The sequence below is a fragment of the Pararge aegeria genome, chromosome 26, assembly GCF_905163445.1.
Source record: "Pararge aegeria chromosome 26, ilParAegt1.1, whole genome shotgun sequence".
NCBI classification, from domain to species: Eukaryota; Metazoa; Arthropoda; class Insecta; order Lepidoptera; family Nymphalidae; genus Pararge; species Pararge aegeria.
The window spans coordinates 2,386,589-2,411,123 of record NC_053205.1 but is presented as its reverse complement, the minus strand read 5'-3'; the positions used below and the strand labels follow the sequence as shown (position 1 = coordinate 2,411,123).

At 38.7% G+C, this 24,535-nt stretch overlaps 2 protein-coding genes and 3 non-coding genes across 8 annotated transcripts in view; 1 reads left to right on the top strand and 4 right to left on the bottom strand.

Annotated features, from left to right (window-relative positions):
- Positions 1-1,268: 1,268 nt before the first annotated feature.
- On the bottom strand, positions 1,269-1,340 carry Trnad-guc. The gene has a single exon. It is a non-coding gene; the product is annotated as a tRNA-Asp (tRNA).
- A 397-nt stretch (positions 1,341-1,737) lies between these two features.
- Trnad-guc lies at positions 1,738-1,809 on the bottom strand. The gene has a single exon. It is a non-coding gene; the product is annotated as a tRNA-Asp (tRNA).
- Positions 1,810-3,504: 1,695 nt separating this feature from the next.
- Positions 3,505-3,576, top strand: Trnad-guc. Its single transcript has one exon. It is a non-coding gene; the product is annotated as a tRNA-Asp (tRNA).
- A 4,450-nt stretch (positions 3,577-8,026) lies between these two features.
- Positions 8,027-14,055, bottom strand: LOC120635246 (translocon-associated protein subunit delta). Its single transcript, XM_039906207.1, has 3 exons — positions 13,686-14,055; positions 12,491-12,647; positions 8,027-8,190 (listed from the first exon to the last, which is right to left on the bottom strand). Exons 1-3 carry the CDS (start codon positions 13,932-13,934, stop codon positions 8,090-8,092), a joined length of 507 nt encoding a protein of 168 aa, XP_039762141.1. The 5' UTR covers positions 13,935-14,055; the 3' UTR covers positions 8,027-8,089.
- A 3,210-nt stretch (positions 14,056-17,265) lies between these two features.
- LOC120635238 (LIM domain-binding protein 2) overlaps positions 17,266-24,535 on the bottom strand; it is a 67,264-nt gene continuing 59,994 nt past the window's right edge. For 3 of the 4 annotated variants that reach the window (XM_039906192.1, XM_039906194.1, XM_039906195.1), the window contains 2 exons: positions 19,568-19,686; positions 17,266-17,507 (listed from right to left, as the gene is read on the bottom strand). In XM_039906192.1, the coding sequence (XP_039762126.1) occupies positions 17,343-17,507; positions 19,568-19,686 (284 nt within the window). In that variant the 3' untranslated portion in view covers positions 17,266-17,342. The remainder of the gene's footprint in view (positions 17,508-19,567; positions 19,687-24,535) is intronic. The other variant, XM_039906193.1, reaches the window with a different exon arrangement.

Sequence of the window (24,535 nt, the reverse complement as noted above, 5' to 3'; positions counted from 1 at the left end):
ATTTAACCAGAAATTAAAAAAAAAACTCCACGGCGGGGAATCGAACCCCGGTCTCCTGCGTGACAGGCGGGGATACTTACCACTATACTACCGAGGATGATATTTGTAATGACGAAAATAACAAATCTTCTGAACATAAACTCAAGATCATATTAACTGTTCTTCAAGATAAGACGGACAAATTGTCTGTCATAAATTCTAAAACGCGTTCTTATTATTTTGCCACAAAAAAGGTATAATATCCGAAAAATATCTTATTTTTGCAGAAATAAAAGTTTTGTTGATATAAATTGCAAATTATACATATTGAAAAAAAAATATTTCCCGCAAAAACGTGCGCCGGGTTTGACCGCACTAGTGACCTCATAGACAAAATAGAGCCATAATTAAGTCCCTGTTCTATAGCTAAAGTTTAATTATTTCGGAATTGACGACAAAAAACCTGATATAAAGAGATTTTCGAAGTTCATGCGGTACAAAGTTATGTTTATATAGACGTGACGTCATATTTTTAAATACGGCGTTCCACCTATCATGGCGAATCGCTAGATTTTGCAGTTTCATTTATTGAAAATAAGTAACAATCTCATTTCGAATATGAATAAAAATAGTAAGTTTTTCATATTACAGAATCATATATCATTAGATAAATACAATATTTTAGCGATTCTTTTTTGCTGTCATGATGACATGCTTACTTTTAGAAGGCCCGGCTAGATTGAAATTTAGTGCCAAATCAATACAGAATACTTAAACCTCATTAGTAACTGTGGGACCAATAATATGGCGTAACTTTTGAAAACCATCGCCAAAGCAACTCTTTTTAGGGCAAACTTCTTCGTTTGTCCTAAAAAGAGTATGAACGTTACAAAGAATATTTAAGTCAAGAACAAATTAAGCTTAATTTTCAAAGTAAGTAGGTACTCAAAAGAGTTGTACACAGCCTAAAAGTGCCGCCCTGTGTCCTTGAACCTGAGGCGTAGGTGTTAAGACTCACGTGTGATCACACCGGCAACCACGCCCTTCACACCGGAACACAGCATTGCAACAATGCTTCTTAGCGGCAGAAACAAGCAAAAAACAGGTCGTAGTCCACGCCGGCCAAGTCCGTAATTCTACCTAGACTTCGCTTTGAGAATATTACGGAGAACTCTCAGGGCTGCAGGTTTCCTGACGATGCAATGTTTTCATTCACCGTTGAAGCAAGTAATATGTTAACTGTTTAAAATAAAAAATAAAAAGAATATTATGATATAAAAAATACGTTACTCCACGGCGGGGAATCGAACCCCGGTCTCCCGCGTGACAGGCGGGGATACTTACCACTATACTACCGAGGATGATATTCGTAGTGGCGAATTTACAAATGTTATTAGGACAGCTATAAACAATTCTATAACAAATGTTATCAACGCATTTACAAAAAAAAACATGTCCTAAAGAGTTGGATAGAAGCAGGCGTTACTTTGCGGAAATCCATGATATATTATGAAAATTAAGCTTAATTTGCTATACTCCGCGAAAAGCAGTAGAATCTGTATGATGTAATTTATAATTCTTCAATCCTTATACTCCACACCAAGCAGTCAAGTCGGTAAGTCTATCTAGACTTCGCTTTGAGAACATTACGGAAAACTCTCAGGGCTGCAGGTTTCATGTTGATGCAATGTTTGCATTCAACGGTAAAGCAAGAAATATGTGAATTGCTTAAAATAAAAAAAAATAAAAAATATGTTACTCCACGGCGGGGAATCGAACCCCGGTCTCCCGCGTGACAGGCGGGGATACTTACCACTATACTACCGAGGATGATATTCATGGTGGCGAATATACAAATGTTATTTGGACAGTTATAAAAAATTTTAGACTTATTGACGGTGCTTATCAGAAATGGTTTTATTTATGATATTTTGTCTCAAGACAAGTGCTAACCTATCTAGTTATAAGCCTTTTAAAGACAAACATACAAATTGGGGAATCATTTTGTCCACAAAATGTATAAAGTTTAAATTTCACCGCACGGGGACTGAATGGTGCCCTAGAGTCCTAGACCCAATCCTTACTCATAAATGCTAAATACCCAGCTTTCAAAATGAGCTACGAGTAACATCAGTCAGACAATCGACCATAGTGCCAAGTATGCGATTTTCTACCTACGTTTACTTATGGTAATCGAACGTAGGTAGAATTCTTTAACTCGCGGCAGAGAAGAGGCCCAGAGCTCGACGATATGGGGGGGGGGGGGGGGGGAAGAGTTTAGTCCGAACGCCCCCGTGACCGTGGTAAGGATCCACGTCCGGATGTCAGAAATCGGGGCCCTCGTCTTCGCCGGTGAAGACGCTGTGTTTGTTGTGTGTTTGTGTGCTGTTGGGACACATTGTCGGTAGTTTTGAATGCTTGAGAAGGTAATTATTCTACTTTTATACAGCTCAGGTACCGTTTAAACCGAACCAATCCCTATCCCTATCCCTACTAATATTATAAATGTCAATGTAAGTTGGTTAGTTAAGCTTTCACGCAAAAACTACTGAACCGATCCTCATGAAAATTTTTACACATATTCTTGGAAGTGTTAGAAGTAATATAGGATACTTTTTATCCCGACATTAAGCTCGGTTCCTTTGGGAGAGGAGATGAAAGTGTTTAACGAATTTACACCTTAACTGGGACAAATTACTATAATATGTGTTTAATTTTGCCCAAACTTTGTGTAGATCTGAATGTGGTTGCGGATAGAGGACAGAACTCCCCAGTGGACAACAGCAAACCCCTCATTTAAGGCTTAGCGATACTGAATACTTTAATTTTTTTTTGCCTTACAACTAAATTGAATGCATGAAATCAAAAAACAAAATCAAACGCAGACGAAGTCGCGGGCAACAGCTAGTATCATATATATAGTGATATTCTGCGAATAATGAATTAAAGATCATTTAATATTCTTAGATTATCTCAACAATTCACGGAACAATGCTGTCCATCCGTCAAGGGATAGATCGCATTGAGCATTGCTGTCCAAGAGCGCATTGAATGAGGTATGCCATGCTTCGTGCAGCAGTGTTACAGGAAGGTACCACGAATAGTTTGTTTTTCCGTGGACGAAGGTTATTGTCTTTTGGGGCACGTATACAACACAGTCGGTTATGAAGATCTGGAGCATCGACTTATCCTAGTAAGATTTGGTACATTATTTTTAGTAGGTCGCAAGTCCGTCTGACCTCCAGGGAGTTGAACCCTAAGCAACCTAAAAGCGTTTTATGGTGAGGATAAACAAATATTATATGGTTTTATACTCACCATTCGGTAGGTCATCTGCTCGGTCCGACAATAATTACCCACTACGATATAAAATAAAAAACTACGATTCGTGCTATTAAACAATAAAAATTATTTGTTGCAAAAATATTTATGTTGACATTTATAATATTGCAGTTTGATAGAGAAAGATTTTATTTGCATCAGCTGATAAGGTATGGCTTGTTACTTTCGAGACTCTAAACACAATCCTCGGTAGTATAGTGGTAAGTATCCCCGCCTGTCACGCGGGAGACCGGGGTTCGATTCCCCGCCGTGGAGTACAAACTTTTTTTAGTTTTTTATTTTTACAAATTTACAAAGCTATTTAAAATTCTGACAAATCTTGAAAAATTCGAAAGACTCCTTCAGAGTATTGTATTGTCACATTGTTTTTTTCTGGCATCATACAAGTAGTCTTTAAAACCAGTGGTGTTAAAAAATAGTTAAATTTTTCAAACAAGCTGTTTTGAAATTTTGTTTCTTTATTAAATGAATGATGAATCTTTATAAAATTAGTTGCTTAAAATTCAGTATACTCAAAAGTACATTTTTTAATATTTAAACATCTTAATTATAAAATATTAGCATAAAATTACAAAAACGTAACTGCGTCTCAATAAATTAATTAACTACTTAACTAATTACTTAAAAGTTAAAGCAACAAATAGAAGCGCATTAATGGATTTTTGAGTCTATTTGTCGATCTATTCTGCGGGGTAACTACATTTTGTAGTACCTTTAACGCAATGAGTATTTTAGGTTGTTTATAAAGCGCGACGATGGCAAAGGGCAGGGCACATAGCTCGGAGAACTGATGGCAGTGGGGTCTTAAGGTGCTGGAATGGCGACCCCGCACCGGTAAACGCAGAGTAGGTCGGTCGGTGGACAGACGACATCAGGAGAGTCGCTGGGAGCCGCTGGAGGCAAGCGGCTCAGTACCGTGGATTGTTGAACTCCCTACAAAAGACCTATGTCCAGCAGTGGACGACAATTGGTTGACATGAATGAATGAATGAATGAATACACTTTTATTGTTACACCACAGAGAAAATTTACAGAGATACAAATACAACAGCACAACAAGGTAGTACGTACAATTTGGCGGCCTTATCGCTAAATAGCGATCTCTTCCAGGCAACCAAAGGCATACAAGCAAATGCTATAAGAAATAAGTAGGTGCTACAACAAACATTAGTAAATATTAGGATTTAAAACTAAAATTAACATAAAATAAACATAAAACATAGTACATATTAAACATAACATATTAAAGATATGTACAAAAATATAAAATATATTCCATACATATATACAAACATATAAACATGATGATGATAATGCGGGAAAGGGAAATATTACTACATTTTTATTCATTTAGCAGTGTGGCGGTAGAATCTTTCGAAGTCATAGTATTAAAATTACTAATAAAACACATTTATATACATTTCGGGGTAAAACTTTACTTTATCATAAAAAAAAAATCTAAATTCATTTATTTCAAGTACCTAGGCGTAATATAAGCACTTTTGAAACGTCAAGTATGTCTGTTTGTAGTGACTCTACCACCGGTTCGGAAGGCAGATTCTACCGAGAAGAAGCCGGCAAGAACTCAACAGTTGCTCTTTTCCAGCATCAACTATTTACATTTTAACATTCATTTTTCTATCTTGTGAGAGATAGAAAGCGGAGCCGGATGCTTCCAAGCAACCTTGTCATTAAGAAATTCATCAATTGTGTAATAACCTCGCTGTAATAAATGTGTTTTAACATATTCTTTAAACCTATGCATTGGTAGTTCCAAAATTACCTTAGGATTATAAAAGCGTACACTCAAACCCACAAATGGCTTCGCTACCATTTCTTGTAAGTCGACTGTTTATATCCACTAATTGATGTGAAACATCTATAGGCGAGGGTAAACGTGATTGTTGGCGTGTAAGTATGCCGTGGCGACGCATCGCCACGCTATATGTACTATGCGTAGTCCATACATAGTAGACTGTAGAGTGTATAGTGTATACAGTATTTTTAAGTTACACATGTGAGGATAACCTGTTTTACTTATAAACATGTTTTTAACAATAAAATATGTCTGACAGAAATAATTCAGGAAGTGTAAATGTGCAACCTCCTGCAAAGAAAGCCAAATCAAACTATGACTGTAATGCAGTATCTTCTCAGTATGCCATTTTTGACCCTGTTGTAATCCGATATTTTATACAAAATAATTTCGATGTTTCACATCGGCCAGGCCTCCCGTGACGGCTCATACTTTTGTTTATATTAAGTTATTAACTAATATGTTGTCTTACAAATACTATATTATTATAAATATATTTTGAAGCTTATAGTAAGTCCGCGAATCCGAAAGTTCTCACGGAGGAATCGCGTGATACAAGTTTATATATAGCGCACAGCTCTTTTCGCAATATAAATTTAGTTTCATTATAAGCAGCTTTGTTTTTTGATTTAGGCATACACTAGCTGACCCATGCAATTTCGTCTGCACCAAATCGGTTGTTACCGGAAAACACAAATAAAATGACATTTTCTAAAAATGAATCCTATCCTATTATTTATTTATTTATTTATTGAATTATATATATGTACAAGAATTGCTCGTTTAAAGATATAAGATAAGATTGGGGCAAATACAAGACTAACTTATGACATTATTATAGTTGCTTTAATAGTATTGAATGGTAGAATGAATGACATTTGCGAACTGTCGGCTCCAAGTGAACCTTACAAAAAGTAAGTCGACGCCTGACGAAAATACACTGCAATGTACACTAAACTAAGAATTGGTGTTCCTATTCGTGAGCCGCAGCATCTTAATGACCTAGGCATCCTGATGCATTGGACCTAAACAGTACCTATGTGGACAAAATGCATCTATAGCATAAATCAGCTGCTGGACTAACGGCCTCTCCCGATGGGGCGATGTGTCCATAATCACCACACAAATAAGCTTGTGTTAATTTAAAAAATATCTTTCGTTTGTTTATATATTATATCCTGCCGGCCGACTGGCGGAGTGAGCCTCGATCCTGCTTTCTGAGTCAAAGGCCGTGGGTTCGATTCCCACAACTGGAAAATGTTGGTGTGATGAACATGAATATCTTCCAGTGTCTGGGTGTTTATGTATGTATTATTCATAAAAATATTTATTAGCAATCTGAGTACCCATAACACAAGCTATGCTTACTTTGGGGCTAGATGGCGATGTGTGTATTGTCGTAGTATATTTATTTATTCTATGTTATTGTCTCTTTTTATGATTATTTTGTTATTGTTTAGTCGCGTGGTTCCAGTGACGACGAAGATAATTTTTTTTATTCTTTAACAAATTTATGTAACATTTTACAGAAATGTGTGACAATAAATACGTTTTTTCTTTCACTGGGTAGACGGCTTGGTGTTTGCTGTTAATGTTATTTTTCCTAAGTCCCCTCGTGACACCCGCGAGAAGTGCAAGGGTTTTCTGATCTGCCGTCACCACACTTCAAATACAATTGATAAACGACTAAGACTCCGGAAGGTATCTTTGCATCGTTCAAGCCCACACAGAACTGAAGTGTATCGATTTTCGGATGGACACTTGCCGATAACCACCTGAGGGGTTGCTACGGCGTCACCGGGGGAGTGGGGAGAGCGCGAGAGATCGCCATGAGAAGAGCTCGACGACATCAGGGGGAGAGTGGGAGACGTCGACCCGAGGGTGCCTCCTGCGAGGGCTCGGACCTCGGCTCGGTTCGACGTTAATCTTAGTGTTGGTGGACTTTTGGACTAAGCATTGTGTAGTCCGAACGCCCCCGTGATCGTGGTAAGGAAACACTTCCGGACGTCAGAAATCGGGTCCCTCGTCTTCGCCGGTGAAGACGCTGTGTTGGTTGTGTTTGTGTGCTGTTGGGACACATTGTCGGTAGTTATTTGATCGTCATGGTCGTAAAGGACATGTTTCGGACGTCGCCCCCTAGGCTCAACGCCTCGACCACTCGGGGGTTGGGGTGTCGGACTCCAAAGTGTATCGATAATGCAGTCGTATTTATATCAAAATAACCACCAACTCAATGTCAACATTGGTTGCTAATCAAATATAAATTCGATTGTTTCTTGAAAATTATCTATTTACTTAATTTGCAAAAGTCCTACTAAGTGCTAGACACACATGAATTTATAGTTATCGAAAGTTAAATTATTTACCCACTTTATAAAGGAGAATGCCAGACGTAATACGGGATTTGGTTTCACATAGTACCTATAAGGTGCCTTCATGGAATTTATCTCATTTTATAGGGTTTAATAATTACAGTACATTACCAAAAACATTAAAACTCTAGTTCGCCAGATTTCAGAGTTACAAGCAAATGAAGTTGGTGAATTAAGGTTATTTTTGACACATGCGATTATTGTACCTACCTACCGATGGTACTGTTCAAGGTATTTTTCGTTTTTTATTGTTTTTACGTACACAAGTGACGCACCTCTCTTTTTTTTGTGTGTAGATTTAAACAAGAGGACGGAAACAAAAGAACCACTTATTTATTTCATTAGAAGATTTTTTATCCGTCGAAGTTTAGGCTTGGGATTTTAGAGGTTTTTCTTTAAAAATAAAAACTTAATTTTTGATAACAATTTGAATGACGAACAAACGAAACCGTGTTCCGGCATTCTCCTTTACCGTAACTCAATACAACATTGGTAGATAAAAATAAAACAAAGCAAAATAATCAATTAATTTTTTTAATTTAAAATAATAATATATTAAAAAAACGACTATTTATATAATCTAAGCTAGAATTTTGCTCTTGCTCCTGAGGGCTGTGTACGCAATGATGACAGAAAGGGCAGTCGCTAGGACTTCGGAGTTCACCCATGGGCCGGAGTAACCTGAGAAATTAAACATATATATTATATACTAGCTGTTGACCGTGACTTTGTCGACGTTCGATTTTGTTTTTTGATGTGGCATTCAATTTAGTTGTAGATCTAAAAATATTTAAAGTATTCAGTATCGCTAGGCCTTAAATAAGGGGTTTGCTGCGTTCCGCTGTGCAATACTGAATGATTTTATGAAGTTACACTTCTTTTGGCGCGTTAGGGTAAATGATGAGAGTAAATTTTTACGATGCGCGCGCACCGTCAAAAAAATCAACACCCTGAAGTAAGCTATAAGGTTTGACAGTGTACACTTTGAATTGTCAAAGTCTGCGGATTCAATTGTACAAAAATCTCAAATTTTAATGTTGAGTGAAACTTGGTAGTCTGATAACGAGTCCATTAGTGTTCCAAATTAAATTTTGTTAATTATGTCCATTTCTTGAATTATGTAGAAATATTTTTTTTTGTGATTTTTTAATATACATACTTTATTTAATTTGCGTTATAAATAAACTTTCAAGGTATGAAATATCTTTTTTCTATTGTTAGTGTCGTTTTTTCTACAAACGTAGAATAAGGCGAAAGGTAAACTTTTTGAATAGATTTATATCTTGTTACGCCAAAGTACAACTTCTAACGCGTGTACATAAGTACACACGTTTTTTTTTTTAAATCGGACCAGTAGTTCCTGATGTCATCGCGTTCAAGTAAGCAAACAAACTTAATCTTTAGTTTAATAGAATCTATATAATAGAATCATCATCATCATCATCACATCAACCGATAGACGTCCACTGCTGGACATAGGTCTTTTGTAGGGAGTTCCAAGTTCCACGATTCTGAGCCGCTTGGATCCAACGGCTACCTGCGACGCGCTTAATGTCGTCTGTCCACCTCGTTGGGGGACGACCAACGCTGCGCTTACCAGTACGGGGCTGCCATTCCAGCACCTTGGGACCCCAACGTCCATCCTTTCTCCGAACTATGTGCCCGGCCCATTGCCACTTAAGCTTCGCGACTCGTTGAGCTATGTCGGTAACTTTGGTTCTTCTACGAATCTCCACATTTCTGATTCCATCGCGTAGAGATACTCCGAGCATAGCTCTCTCCATCGCCCGCTGAGTGACTCTAAGCCTTCTTATGAGGCCCATAGTTAACGACCATGTTTCAGAGCCATAGGTCATCACTGGCAACACGCACTGTTCGAAGACTTTCGTCTTCAGGCACTGAGGGATTTCTGACGAAAAGATGGCACGGAGTTTCCCGAACGCTGCCCATCCGAGTTGGATTCGGCGGTTCACCTCCTTCTCGAAATTGGACCTACCTAACTGGATCGTGTGTCCTAGGTATACGTATTCGTCAACAATTTCGAGTGCAGTGTTCTCAACGATTACTGGTTGAAGCGGAACATGAGCATTAGACATAATCTTCGTCTTGCTCATGTTCATTCGTAGGCCAACCTGTTGAGAAGCTCTGCTGAGGCCATCGAGCATCGTATTTAGGTCTCCCAGAGTCTCAGCCATTATGACTACATCGTCGGCAAACCGAAGTTGAGTGATGTACTCGCCGTTAATGTTGATGCCAAGTCCGTTCCATTCCAGAAGCTTAAAGACGTCCTCCAACGCAGCGGTAAATAGTTTCGGGGAGATAACATCTCCCTGTCGCACGCCTCGCTGCAATTGGATTGGTCTCGTAGTCTGATCCTGTATACGAACTGACATAGTGGCGTTTTTGTACAAACACTGCAACACTTGGATATACCGGTAGTCAATTCGGCATCTCTGCAGTGACCTAAACACAGCCCAAGTTTCCACCGAATCAAAGGCTTTTTCATAGTCCACAAACGCTAAGCAAAGTGGCCGGTTATACTCTTCAGTCTTCTGTATAACCTGCCGCAGCGTATGAATGTGGTCTATGGTACTAAAGCCCTTACGGAAACCGGCTTGTTCGGGAGGCTGGAAGTCATCAAACCTACGAGCGAGACGATTCGTAATGACTCTCGAAAACAGCTTGTAGATATGACTCAGCAGCGAGATGGGTCTGTAATTCTTCAACAAGGTATTATCACCTTTTTTGAAGAACAGAACCACCACACTCCTGTGCCATGCCTCTGGCGTTGTGCCTTGGTGAATAACGGAATCAAACAATCGCTGAAGGACTTTCAGTATCGGTTTTCCACCTGCCTTCAGGAGTTCTGCCGTTATTCCGTCATCACCCGGCGCCTTGCCATTTTTAAGCTGCTTGAGAGCCACACTAATCTCGTATAGGCTGACGTCTGGGATATCTTCGGTATAGTGTCGAGTTAATTTGGCTCTAGGATCCTTAGCCAAATCTTCAACAGGCGTCTGTACTGTGGTGTACAACTGTCCATAAAAGTTCTCAACCTCACCCAAGATCTCAGGTTTGGAAGAGACAAGACTACCATTATTGGTCTTCAGTCGCATCAACTGGCTCTGACCGATAGACAGATCTCTAGCGAACACTTTAGAGCCTCTGTTTTGCTCAATGGCATTTTTAATACGCTCTGTATTGAAGTGCCGCATATCACGAGTCTGTGATTTAGAGATCTGCCTATTAATCCGCCGGTAAGCGGACGCGTCTGCTATAGACTGTAGTCTCATCTCTTGCCTCTCCGTCATAAGCTTGAGTGTATTGGTTGAGAACCTATTGGCCTTGTTTCTACGGTGGGCCTTGTAGAATTTGGACCCGACTGTTTGGACAGTTTCCACCAGCCTGTTGTTCAAATCGTCCACAGTGTCGCAATCTGCAAGGCAACCGAACCGGTTCTGTAGTTCTAGTTGAAAGCTCTCGGGGTTTTGAATATGGGCACGAGTAGGCCGGAGTGTAGACTTCACCAGTCTGACTCTTTCAAGTTGAACGTTTATACTCAATGTGCCTCTTACCATACGGTGATCACTTCCGGTTTTAACCCTGTTGATCACAGAGACATCATTGAATACATGCCGTTTGGTCGACATGATGAAGTCGATCTCGTTTCTCGTGGAACCATCGGGGCTTATCCAGGTCCATTTCCTGTGTGGCCGCTTCTTGAAGAAGGATTTCATCATATAAAGGCCCTCCTTCTCCATGAAGTCAGCCAACATTTGACCCCTGTGGTTCCGTTGCCCATACCCAAATTGCCCCACCCTCAACTCTGAACCAGTTCGCTCGCCAAGCTTCGCGTTGAAATCCCCCATCACAATATTGTAGTAGGTGTTCGAGGCATGTATGGCTTTTGAAATGTCCTCATACAAAACCTCTACATCCTCGTCTGGGTGTGCCGAAGTCGGCGCGTATACCTGTATGACCTTCAACGAATACCGTTTGGTAATTCTGAGTATAAGGTATGCTACCCTGCTCGACACACTTTCGACTTTTACAACATTGTTGACGAGAGACTTGTGGACGATAAACCCGACACCACCCTGTGACTGTTGGTCACCCTCCCGGTAGTAAAACAAGTTGCCGGATTCCAAGATTATCGAGTCCTCCCCCTCTCGCCGGACTTCAGACAATCCTATAATATCCCAGCGCAACTTGCTCACCACTTCTTCCAGCTCAATCACCTTTCCATCGGTCCTCAACGTGCGTGCGTTGTATGTTGCCAGGTCAAGTCGTCGGGGTTGGCAGCGGAATCTCTGCCGGAGATTCTTAACACCCCTTGCCCCGCCGTTACCATAACCGCTGCCAGAGCCAGGAATAGCGGGGCCGCCGGGAACTAGGGGCTGTGGTTTTTTTCTCCTTCCCATTAAAGATATGCCCGATAATGACCACGCTGGGCAGGCGGGTTGGTCATCACAGGGCTAGACTGATCGCCCCGGCGTCGCTGCTGCCCGACACCGGTCTGTGCCATTTGTTCAGCCTAGCCAATTCGAAGTGGTTATACCGCCACTTGTCGGTCGCCAGAGCCTCGTCGGTTAAACGGCAGGGTGCACCACGTGCAGGTGAAGTTGGCAATTTGGGAGGCTGACTGGTACTAGCCACACCCACTTACACCCCCCACACCCACTTACACCCCTATATTATTACTTATATAATAGAATAGAATTTGTTTATTTACCAGAACAAAACAAACAGACATACAGAGTAACTTAAAATTTTGTACTTAATTACTTAATTATTAATAGCTTAAGTCTATGATGTGTCGTAAAAAGGTGACTGACTCAGCTTAATGTTCCGGACACTAATGTACCCACAACGCTGGTATTCTGTCAGTACCTATTGAGTGATTATAGATATAATAGTATAAGATTGTTAGTTATTTATTTATAACTTATGTATGCATCGACAAAAACCAATGATTACTTACTTCCAGGGTGCTGTAATTGAATAGCCAGGAGGGGTGCCACAGCGGCAGCAGGGTCAGAGCGGCGAGCCCTGCGGAGAGATGCCCAACCCTCCTCATCCATGACGTGGATTTCATGAACACCAGAACGAGCCTTTGATGGCTCTTCGGTCCATGACACCTACAAAAAGAAATATTAATTAAACACAAAAACTGCGAGGTTACGTTTTTTTATGTGCTATTTTGTTTGAGCGTTAAAAGCCCAGTGGGTAAGGCTTCTGCTTTCCTATTATAAATAAATAAAATAAATAATATTAAATATCCTATGACAATACACACACCGCCATCTAGCCCCAGTGTAAGCGTAGCTTGTGTTATGGGTACTAAGATGACTCATGAATTATTTATTTCTATCATTTATCCTTTGGTTTTTTTTTTTACCTTAAAAAAAAATAAAAAACACTATTTAAAATATATAATAAAAACCTCCACCCTCCGCTTGCGTGGCTTTTGAATGCCCATGCAACTGGCGGTCAGGGCTCCAGAGTGAGGAACCTCCTCACAATACGGACTGTTCAAGGACTACTGCCTTCTGTATCCCACCCGTGATCCAACAACCAAAAAAGCAAATTCTTCTTGATATGTTGGTCTGGTGGACTGAAACGACAATCGGCACAATAGCGGTCGACTCAACATTCCACAGGGCAGTAATCTCGTGAACAAGGTACAAGTATTTAGATACTTTAGCCTTTTTAGCTTTCACCTGACTGATGAATATTTTTATGATTAACAAACATAAATATGAATACTTATAATATACATATAAACACCCAGACACTGAAAAACATTCATGTTCATCACACAAACATTTTCCAGTTGTGGGAATCAAACCCACTGCTTTTGACTTAGATAGCAGTGTTGCTGCCAAATGCACCAATCGCCAGCATAAAGTATAATAAATATTGGATAATCATAACAAAGGAATGAATCCGGGACTCTCCGCTATTAGGACCACAGAGCTAGGCACGGCGACAGGAAGGTGGTCAAATATAACCCTATCAGGATACCCTCCACCATCTTAAGACTGAATCATCTCTTAAAATTATGTGAGATTACAATCTTGTACTAACATGTGGTGGAATCAAAAATAAAAACATCCGACGATCACTGGAAATTTACTCCGAAATTAGGTGATAGTAAATTCATATAAAAAGCTCACCTGGTATTTATTTTCTCCGATGCGCGCTGCGGTCAATGGTTTTCCCTCAACCTCTGCGTATAGCGCGTAATTTTCAGGCAAAGGGTTATCACATTTTAGTGTAAATTCAGTTATGTATGCTATTTGTGTGACCACGGTGGCATCTAAAGATGTGAAATACGCAGCTTCTACTTTAGGATTCTGACAGCTATCTCCTAAGGAACCACTAATAGCCAGGGCGAAAATCGTTAATAAATATTTTGTGACCATTTTGCAGTCTTTTGAAGTGAGTTTTAACTTAAAACTATTGACCTAATGAGTTTAAAATTGGAATCTTTCGCCGTTCACCCTCCACGTATTGTCGAATCGTCGATAGAAAAGTGACAGTTGCGTTCCGATTTTTAAAGATATCGCTATAAAGTGAAAGTTGATTTGGACATCAAATATTTTAGATGTATTTTGCAAAGTAATAAAATGAGTTACTTTAAAACAAGGTATTATCCTTTATTTAATATACATTAGTTTTTACTCAATCCACCAGCTCTAGATTTAAGTATGAAAGATACTTTTAGAAAAATAAAGAGAAAGCTGAGACCAACGGCTAAAAACGGAACGTTTTCTTGAAAATCATCAGTGACGTGTGGATGAAATGTCAAACTGTCATTGACAGTTGCATGTTATCGGTGCATTCATAGAACGCTATTCTGTTTACGCTGGGCTCAATACGCTAAATTCGTTTTAGACATGTGGGTAAAGCGGATACCAACACGTTAGACTTACGGGTTGCAATTCTCTGCCTTGAACGAGAATCTCGTAAATGAATTACGGGCTTTTTTCACGAATTGCACAGATATGAGTGAGGCATGAAGCTGGGCTCCCTTTAGAATTTCTAACAGAAGCAAAAATACAGAATAAGTTAATGTCGGACTCGCGTATGTCATTGTCACTGTCATTATCTATAAAAACGAAAAAAAATGTACACGAGTGCGGCAGGATTACACGCTAGGCGTGTTTTCAGCACTGGTGAAGCGTATTCGAAACAGGCGCTACGAGCATGCGGCCCCACACGCCTGGCGTGTTTAAACTTATCGCGACAGCTATGCGGCCTTTACGCAACAGGTGTGTTATTACAACACTCGTATTTTCTCATTTATTTATTGAACAACATGAAAACCCAACACTTGTCGCATTTGAATAGCAATTTGTATTTTTTTGTTGGATAAAATAGAATAAAACTTTAATGTAGTCAACACAGATTTTCTTTTTTTCAAAAATAATCATTTTCTAAAGAGCTTTAAATATAGTGGCTTTACATCTGGTAGGTACACTATTTTACTATATTCAAAATCGTGGCAACGTCAACCTGTGTGTAACTTGTGAATGTCATTTACGAATCATGATAAATAAATAAGTAAAAAAACAGTATTAAATACCTACTTACATACGAATGCGGATTGCCGACAAAGAAGCAAATTTTAAAATAATATGCATTTTAAATATAATAATCCTTCCAGTAAATATACAGAACCATTGTTAAATTTACTTTTAAATTCGAAACAATAGTAACTCATTCCTGAGTAGTTTATTGGTACTGCTGGCCGCACCGATAACGTTTATTTAAGACGATAAGAAAAAATAAGGATGCGGATGCATCGTTTTGTAATTCTGTCGGTATAATGAAATGCAAACCGATATTACCGTTAACCGTCAAACTTATGTTGCGGATACCTTTATTGCAGAAAAACATTGTAGAGTATGCTAAAATATAGGACGACGATCCTATATAGATATCAATATCTATTTCGCGTCCCTATAAAATATTTTAAAACAATGCAATTATCTAGGTGGGTATTATTTAGTGATCGATGGTATTATACTATTGTTGCAAATATTTGGTCAAAAACATGTTTTTTATATGAACTTGTTAGTTATACGTCTGATGGTCGATTCTCTCGATGGCATGGGAATTATTAAGAAAAACACTCATGTATAATGATTAGATAACTCACAAAACAACGAATTTTAAGTAGGTATACTGTCTAATATATAATAAAACGTAATTGCGTTAACGTTTAACTAATATTTAATAAAACGTACTTGCGGTAACGTATAACACACTTGTTGCGTAAAGGCCGCTTTAACAGTATATTTAAACAACACAGCGTTTGTGTTTGCCGCACTCGCAGAACGCCGGAAAAACACGCCCAGCGTGTTCGGCCGCATCCTTGTAGGTACATTTATTTTAACACGCCTAGCGTGTTCGAGCCGCACACGCGTTACGTAGTTTTCAAACACAAACGTTGTGTTTTCAGCAGCCAACGTGTAGCACCATGCTGAGGTGGTGTTTGTCTGCCAGTTTTCCTTTATATTCCTTTAGTCGCCTCGTACGACACCCGCGCGAAGAGGTTTGGTGGTGACAACTGTATTCTGATCTGCCGTTACCATATGGCGGCCATTACGCCGCGGTAATTTTAGTTCCCCCATCGCCTTTTTACCATCGAACCGCGAGGTACCGTAAGGATCTGCATCCCCACGTGGTCGATATACCGCGGACGCTTACGAAGCGCTTCGCATCTTCGTTTCTGATCCGCACCGCTAGGATCTGGAATGCCCTTCCAGCTTCCATTTTCCCCAGTGCCTACTATATGAGTAATTTCACATCAAGAGTGAATAGGCATTGCCTAGGCAAGCGCGCTACACCTTAGGCTGCATCATTGCTTACCATTACAGGTGTGATTGCAGTCAAGCGCTCGTCTATGAACATAAAAAAAAAAAATACAAAAGGTCGAAGTTGTCAAGGTCGCTGTGGGAGTAACAGTGATTGTTGCAGGACGAAGTAAGATACGGTGTTTCCCTCTACGCTTTAGGTAATAAACTACGTAGATAAGCCAGCAAGGATGGAGGGAGGCACAATACACTAATATAATATCCTAATAGTAACCCTAATTCTTCGTGTTATTTAAGGTCGTCCTTATTCGGGTTTCTTAGTGGCGGTAGTAAGAAGTATGGGTGTGATGTAGTGATTTCTGATTGTGGGATGAAGAGCAGAGCTTTTTAAACCCTCGTAGCTAGTTTTAGGTTTACCAATGTAGTTATCGCCTTTATATCACCATGTACATATTATTTATTTACGCATCAAAAGTGCACTATTTGGACCTATTTGAGGAAAGAAAGTCCGTATACCGCTAACATGCCAAAATCAAGGTCAAAAATATCTTTATTCAAGTAGGCCCATAGGTGGCACTTTTGATGTGTACATTAGTTTTATTGTTAGTGGTGATTCTCTAATAGTGGAAGGGTGCTATCCTAATGGAGGGGATGAGGGTGAAGAATGCACACCAAATATCAATAACACCGTATAATGTTATCCTTGGGCCCTATATTTATAGTGTCGCTGGGTCGCCGGGCGCGGTTGCTCCTAGCGACACTGCTGCCCTGGTACTTTGTGGCATTTTAAGGTCGCTATTATTCTTCATCTTTGTTGTAATGGTGGTATAGTTGAGATGTTAGTGGTATGGTTGCGATGTGGTAATGTGGTGGTCGTGTTTGATAGCTCTAAATGGAAGGGTAGGGGGTTGGGGGGTGAAGAAAGCACACCAAATAACAAAAACACCGTATAATGTAATCCTTGAGGCCTATATTTATTGAGTGTCGCTGGGTCGCCGGGCGCGGCGCTGGTCAGTGGTTGCCGGGCGGGGTCTTGACGGGCGAGGCGGGCGGCGGATTGCTCCACTCGACGCCGTCGCCCTCGTACTGCGTGTTCTCGAGGCGAGTTATCAGTCGCTCGTCTTCGTCGCCGAACTCGCCGCCCATCAGCGACGGCTCGCCGACCACCATCACGTCCTGGCGACGAACAATAAAATACAATCAATCATATGCGACGAAAAAGAACGTCAGTAACGACGAACCACACTAGCCGTTCAATTTTGTAGAATTAAACACAGGAGACAAGCGTGCACGTTAGTTCACCTTAAAAATAAAATTAACCTTGGGCGACGAATAAAAACTTCAGTGATCGCACCAGCCGTCTTATTACGTTAAACACAGCCAGACGCGACAGTTGTGAACGTTAGTGACTCGTTATTCTCGTTTAAAACTTTCGTAACAATGAATTGCACAGACTCCTATCATATAAAATCAACCAAAAGCGACCAATAAAAAAGTCAGTAAAGACAAATCTTTACAATATTTGTTAAAGATGTTGCTTTTCGTTTTTTTTCTTTCAATAATCTTTGAGGAGCCGTACATTTTCGGGAATAAAAGTAGCCTAGTGTTATTTTAATGTATAAGCTATACTACTGAAAAGTTTTTTTCTAAATCCGTTCGGTAGTTTTTGCTTTAAAGAGTAATAAAAATCAATACAACTAACTATCCATGATAACTTTCGCATTTATATTCCAGCGCAACCTGGATATAAAAAATGGGAAGGGAACAAGTAAATATTCTTTATATAAAGTTTTGGTTTCATCAAGGCTTGTTATATTGAGGTTGGGTTGGTAAAAATTTTATTATAAAGAAGTTATGGAGGGTAGAGGTAAGGAGAGTCATCTTATATGGGAGAAAAGTTAAAAAAGTGTCCAGTGTATGCGCTAAATAACAGTTCAAAAATCCTCCACAATGGCGCTGGTGGATGCACAGGGTATGGTATGAATGTAGCAATCGTAGGTGAATTGAAGTATGCCGAGTTAAAAAATTTAATGTCATTATCGACTAAAGTAGTTAATTATTGAGAATTTCAACAACTTACGTTGTACAAAATATTGTGGTAAATATAACCTTACTTCCTTGTTTATTTTTCAAGCCTACTCTAACAATATTTATATTTGGCGCTTCTTTTAAGAGTTACCCTGATGCAAATGTGGCGCCATCCTAATTTAATACATTTTGACGACACTTTTTCATATACACAGATGACTCTCCTTACCTCTACCCTCCATAAAAGAAGTAAAAAAATCTGTTTACACAGCCTTGCCTACTGTCATAACCCCGTCAATTTTATGACAGTTGGCAAGGTTTTGGGTTGACAAAATTTCTTAATTATAGGTATTAACAGTTTCTTTCTCCACCAATCCACACTCGGACTACGGCCTAACCCCTTTTCATTGAGGGAGGAGACCCGTGCCCTGTCACTTGGACTGGTAATAGGTCATACTGATAATATTTTAAAACCAAAACACACTATGATTGTGTCGCCGAGATTAAGTTTATATCTTCATTGGTTGTATCAGAGTATCTGCAGGCTGTCATAGACATGAAAACAATCTTGCATTATTTTGACATGAGACAGATACCCGTCAAAAAAGCATTGGATTGTTAGATTTTAGATTTGGACACAAGGCTTGATTGAACTATGATGAAAATTATATCGAAGTATGATTATATTATTGTCGTTTCGTTTTTCCTTATTTTTTTCCCCATAGGTAAATGGCAACGGTATATCACCGTACAGCCACGTGAAGGTATATTTTACATTAACTTTCTGGACAATTCAAGGAGATTACGAAGAATTAAGTAAAGGATGTCGTTATATTGAGGTATGTTATATTAAAGTTACATTGTAGTAGGACATGAACTGACAGCCGCTGATTCTGTCGGGGCTACTGACCTGCGAGGCGAGGCTAAAGTTTTTCCCATAGGAAATGGCAAAGGCATACCACCGTACAGCCACGTAAAGGTATATTTTACAACTAGCCGTGGTAGAGTCACTACAAACATACGTACTTGACGTTTCAAAAGTGCTTATAAAGTAGTCCTACTTGAAATAAATGAAATTGTATTTGAAAATGTGACTTTATGGACAATTCAAGGGGACTACGAAGAATTAAATAAAGGATGTAGTTGAGGTTTGTTATATTAAGTTTCCACGGTAGCGGACAGCCGCTGATTCGGACTGGGCTACTGACCTGCGAGGCGAGGCTAAAGTTGGGTCCGGGGGAGCGCTTCTTGGCGGGCGCGGGGGGCGCTGCGTTGGCGCCCGCACTGCCCTTACGCTTGCGCCGCTTGCTTGCCGGCCGCTGCGACTCTGCGGAAACACACAATGTTGTTATTTCATCATCATATGTAGAGCTTTTTGTGACAGAGCTTGTCTAACTACTGCCATGTTTAATTCTGGCGCTCAGCAGCATTCAGCTGTGCCGGTCCGAAGGGCTTGGTTGCCGGTTTGATTACTCTTAACGCTTAACACCTACGCCTCAGTTTGTTGGACATAGTGTTCCTCACAATCCCTGCGAAGTGCTGCTCTGTTTTTAGGCGATGGTATTGTACATACTAGCAGGAGGGCCATCCAATTGGTCTGTAAATAATTACTGGCTAAAAACACTGTTATTTTAACGGCCCGTTATTTGCTTTAACGGACTGTTAGTGTAAACGAATGTATAACTTTGACGAGGCGTTAGAGTTTATGTAAAGAATAGTAAGTTTATTTAATTTTTTTTTTATTCTAATCCAAGTTAGCCAATGACTGCAATTTCATTTATTGGAAAAGTTTCATATAACTACACTTAGGTAACAGATTAGGGAATCTGTTGATACCGGACGTATTAGTCACGTATTAGGCTTAATCGCTCAACACTGTCTACAGACACAAACGTGCACACGTCTGTGTCGGTAGCGTGGTAACCAGCTACGACCGATGCCCTTTACCTACAGTGATACCGCGTTGAAACCGATTTTAGGGACCTCTCACATGTTAGCCCCACTACCTGAGGCTGCATCATCACTGAACACCTGGTGAGGGTGAAGTGAAAAAAAAAATGTTGCACATATTATTCTTGAGGAATGTTAAAGGCATGTTAATAACATCACACGAAGATCGTTTTATGACTACTCGTATATAAAAAGGCAATCGATATCGTATCTCGTTCTTGATAACTATGAAACCATCTACTACATGAGGTTCATAAATATACTACTTACATGCGAAAACATGTCCCGACGTATTTATTATATGACTAGCTGCTCCACGTGGTTTCACCTGCGTTAACATAATGCATATAGCCCGTCACATATTTTACTCGCGACTATCTCGTTAATGAAGTTCTTGAAAATGGCATTTTTTTTTGTAATGACTAATATTCTATGCATGATAATGTCGATTGAAAACCTTTTAATTGAATTATTTATAATAGTTGAAGTATTCAGTTACTCTGAAGATCATTATTTTTTTAATAAGTATATTTTATAGTATTTATGTATGATAGATGTCAGTCAGTCAGCATACGCGGGTAAAGCGCGTAAAATATCTTGCTTATGAAAAATAAGCGTAATTTGCTATAATCCGCGGAAAGAAGGAGAATCTGTGTGATGTAATTTATATTTTCTTCAATGCTTTTAATCCACACCAAACAGATCTTCGGCAAGGTACCCTCTACGCACTTTTCGCTCCGAAACCGGAGCATCCTCTGGAGGTGTTGACTTTACGATGAATAATTGTTGTCTTAACAATTATTCATTGCAAAGTCAGTCATCTCATCGTAAGCTTACAGAAAAATCCTATAATAATATTAAGGATTACTTAAAAGATAAAAAAAAGTTGAGTGTGAATTGCTCTAGCTTCATAGCTTAATATAAATTTACTGTGAGATGGTGATAACAAAAAAAAAATAACCCGGCTAAGTTTGTTGTGGGCTCTTCTTAGAACAGGGCGCGTATGGAACCCTCGTAGCTTTAGATTTAAGGTGGCGAACGAAGTTATCACCATCCCCTTACAATTATGCAAACAAATATGTATGAACGCTTCATAAGTGCATGTGAGAGGCCTACATGGATAAAGAAATTTTGAATTTTTTCTCCTGACATCGTACAGATTCTCCTGCTTTTCGCGGAGTATAGAAAATTAAACTTAATTTTTATAATATATCATGGATTTCCGCAAAGTAACGCCTGCCTCTATCGATTATCTTGCTTGCTTTACAAATACCGATATTTCAGGATAAAATCTGTACATGTTGTTTTTTTTATACTTTTTTTTTTCTATGTACTTTTTGTGGTGTGCAATAAAGGTATGTTCATTCATTCATTCATTCAAGATATGTCCACCAAAAGTCTATGTTAGTTTTGGCGCAAATAGCTTTTTAATAGTGAAAATATTTAAATCAATATTCTCAGAGTAATAAATTACAACATACAAACAAATCTTACCTCAATATAATCACATAACATTTCATATATATATATATACTAGCTGTTGCCCGCGACTTCGTCTGCGTTTGATTTTGTTTTTAAAGTATTCAGTATCGCTAAGCCTTAAATGAGTATAGTTGTTTATACATATAACATGTGACTGTCAATTAATTATAGACAAATAATTTGCAATAAAATAAAATTGTGACTTTACTTAAAGATCTAAGCTATCCTATCTCTTAAGTTGGAGCAGACTGCTCACGGTGTGCCAATTTAATTTAAAATCGGTTCAGTAGTTTAGGAGTCCATCGCGGACAAACATCGTGACAGGAGATTTATATATATTAAGATTGTTTATAAAGTTATACGATATAGTTTTAAATAAGACAGTATTAATATAATAAAATAAATTCATTTGTTTTTAATGTGTAACAAATTAAAATATATGTACCCGCCTACCAATTCTGAAACTTTAAGCTATGTTACTTTCGAAATTCTTACTAATATGAAATATCTAATTCTCACTTAAATGGAAAATCTGAGTTGCTTTCTGAGTTCACGGCTGTGGGTTCGATTCCCACAACTGGAAAACGTTATTATGTTATAATTATTTATGTATATAATTCATAAAAATATTCATCAGTCATCTTAGTACCCATAACACAAGCTACGCTTACTTTGGGGCTAGATGGCGATGTGTGTATTGTCTTAGTATACATATTTATTATTTATTTATTTATTAATATTGAGGAAATTCTTACTAATATGCAATATCTTATTTTCACTAACACTGACTACAAGGTATGTGTATTTATTTATTCCTTTGTGTCGATATTATAGACTTCATAATATATGTCGGAGTAAGATGCACCTAAACATAAATGTTCTTTAATTCGTTATCCACGTACTGCCTATTTTTTATTTCATTATTCAGAACCAATGAGCGGTCACGTGTCTCACAAAGTCATTGGTGGACTTCACACACTTTTAAGAACGTTATTCAGAACTTTTATGCATTGACGGCCGATTGGCGCAGTGGGCAGCGACCCTGCTTTTTGAGTCCAAGGCCGTGGGTTCGATTCCCACAACTGGAAAATGTTAATGTAAAGAACATGAATGTTTTTCAGTGTCAGGGTGTTTATATGTATATTATAAGTATTTATGTATATTATTCATAAAAATATTCATCAGTTATCTTAGTACCCATAACACAAGCTACGCTTACTTTGGGACTAGATGGCGGTGTGTGTTTTATTGTCGTAGTATATTTATTTATGCATTTCCTTTACAGTTAAAGCAAGTAATATTAAATTGAAAAACGAAAAAAACGAAAATAACTTATAGGAAAGAGGTGCTTGTCGGAGTTCAAACAGGACCCCTCGAAAGTAAAGCCGAAGACCTAAACACTAGTCTATCATCGCTCCATTTTTATTTTAATATATGTATATTTTTTTTATTCCACTACATGTTAGCCCTTGACTGCAATCTCACCTGGTGGTAAGAGATGATGCAGTCTAAGTTGGTAGCGGGCTAACCTGTTAGGGAGTATGGTAGTCATACCCCTAATCTACCGGAAGACTAAATTGCTTAGCGGCACGTATTTGTCGGTAGGGTGGTAACTAGCCACGGCCAAAGCCAGACCAAAATAAAATATGTATAAAATATCGCATCAAAAATGCCACCTATGGGCCTATACTTGAATAAAGCTATTTTTGATCTTTGATCTTACTAGAAGTGACATGAACACAACTGTACTTCTGTCTTTTATCTTACTTCTCTTGAAATCGCTTTTTTAATACCAAAAAAGTAAGTAAACTACCCTTACACCCTGATTAAGATTGAATTGATTCGACTCATAACACGTCGCGTGGTATATAAAAATAATAAGCCGGGTACACACTAAGAAGTAACTTCGCGAAGAAATATCTCATTATAGTTTACCGTTTTATAACATTCGTAACCTAAATCCACACAATAAACATAAATACATACTTTCCGCACGCGCATTGAACCACTTTTTTTAAATATTCGCGAAACAAATAATAAAATGATTGATTGTCTTTCTTGTGATTGACGTGCATATTTATGTCCATGTTTTTGTGTGTGTGCCAATAAAAAAATAAAAAATAAACAAATAACACGACAAATTTTTTTCGCGGGAGTACGTTTTTTCAGAGGTCAACGTATGGCAACTGTTCTATGCATTCAGCCAATTCGATATTATACTTATTTACGTATTACGTATGTACGTTTGGGCGTCGCCACGCTAACGTATTAACAGAAAAGAACAAAAATAAGTCACAGTATATATGCACTAATACCGTGTAAACGAAAAAGATTTTCGGAAATGTTCGGCAAATGAAAATTTTTGGTGTAGAGTATAAGGATTTTAGAAATTATAAATTACACCATACAGATTCTCCTGCTTTTCGCGGAGTATAGCAAATTAAGCTTAATTTTCATAATAGTCGACTGTTGTAGTTTATTTGTGATAAATGCATTTTTAAAAATAGCATTTTTTTTTAATCGTCTTAATTAAATTAATTTGGTGAGCGTTTAAATAACGTTTTTGGGTGTCAAAATAGATTCCGTTAAAAAGTCACACATAAATGCCACTAAAAGTGGGATTAGGTCACGCAATGCTATAAAGGAATTTATTATAGGTAGGTGCCTGGAAGTAGTCAGCTCTCATCTCCCGCAAGATAGAAAAATTATTGTAGACGTTGATGTTGGAAAAGAGCAACTGCTGA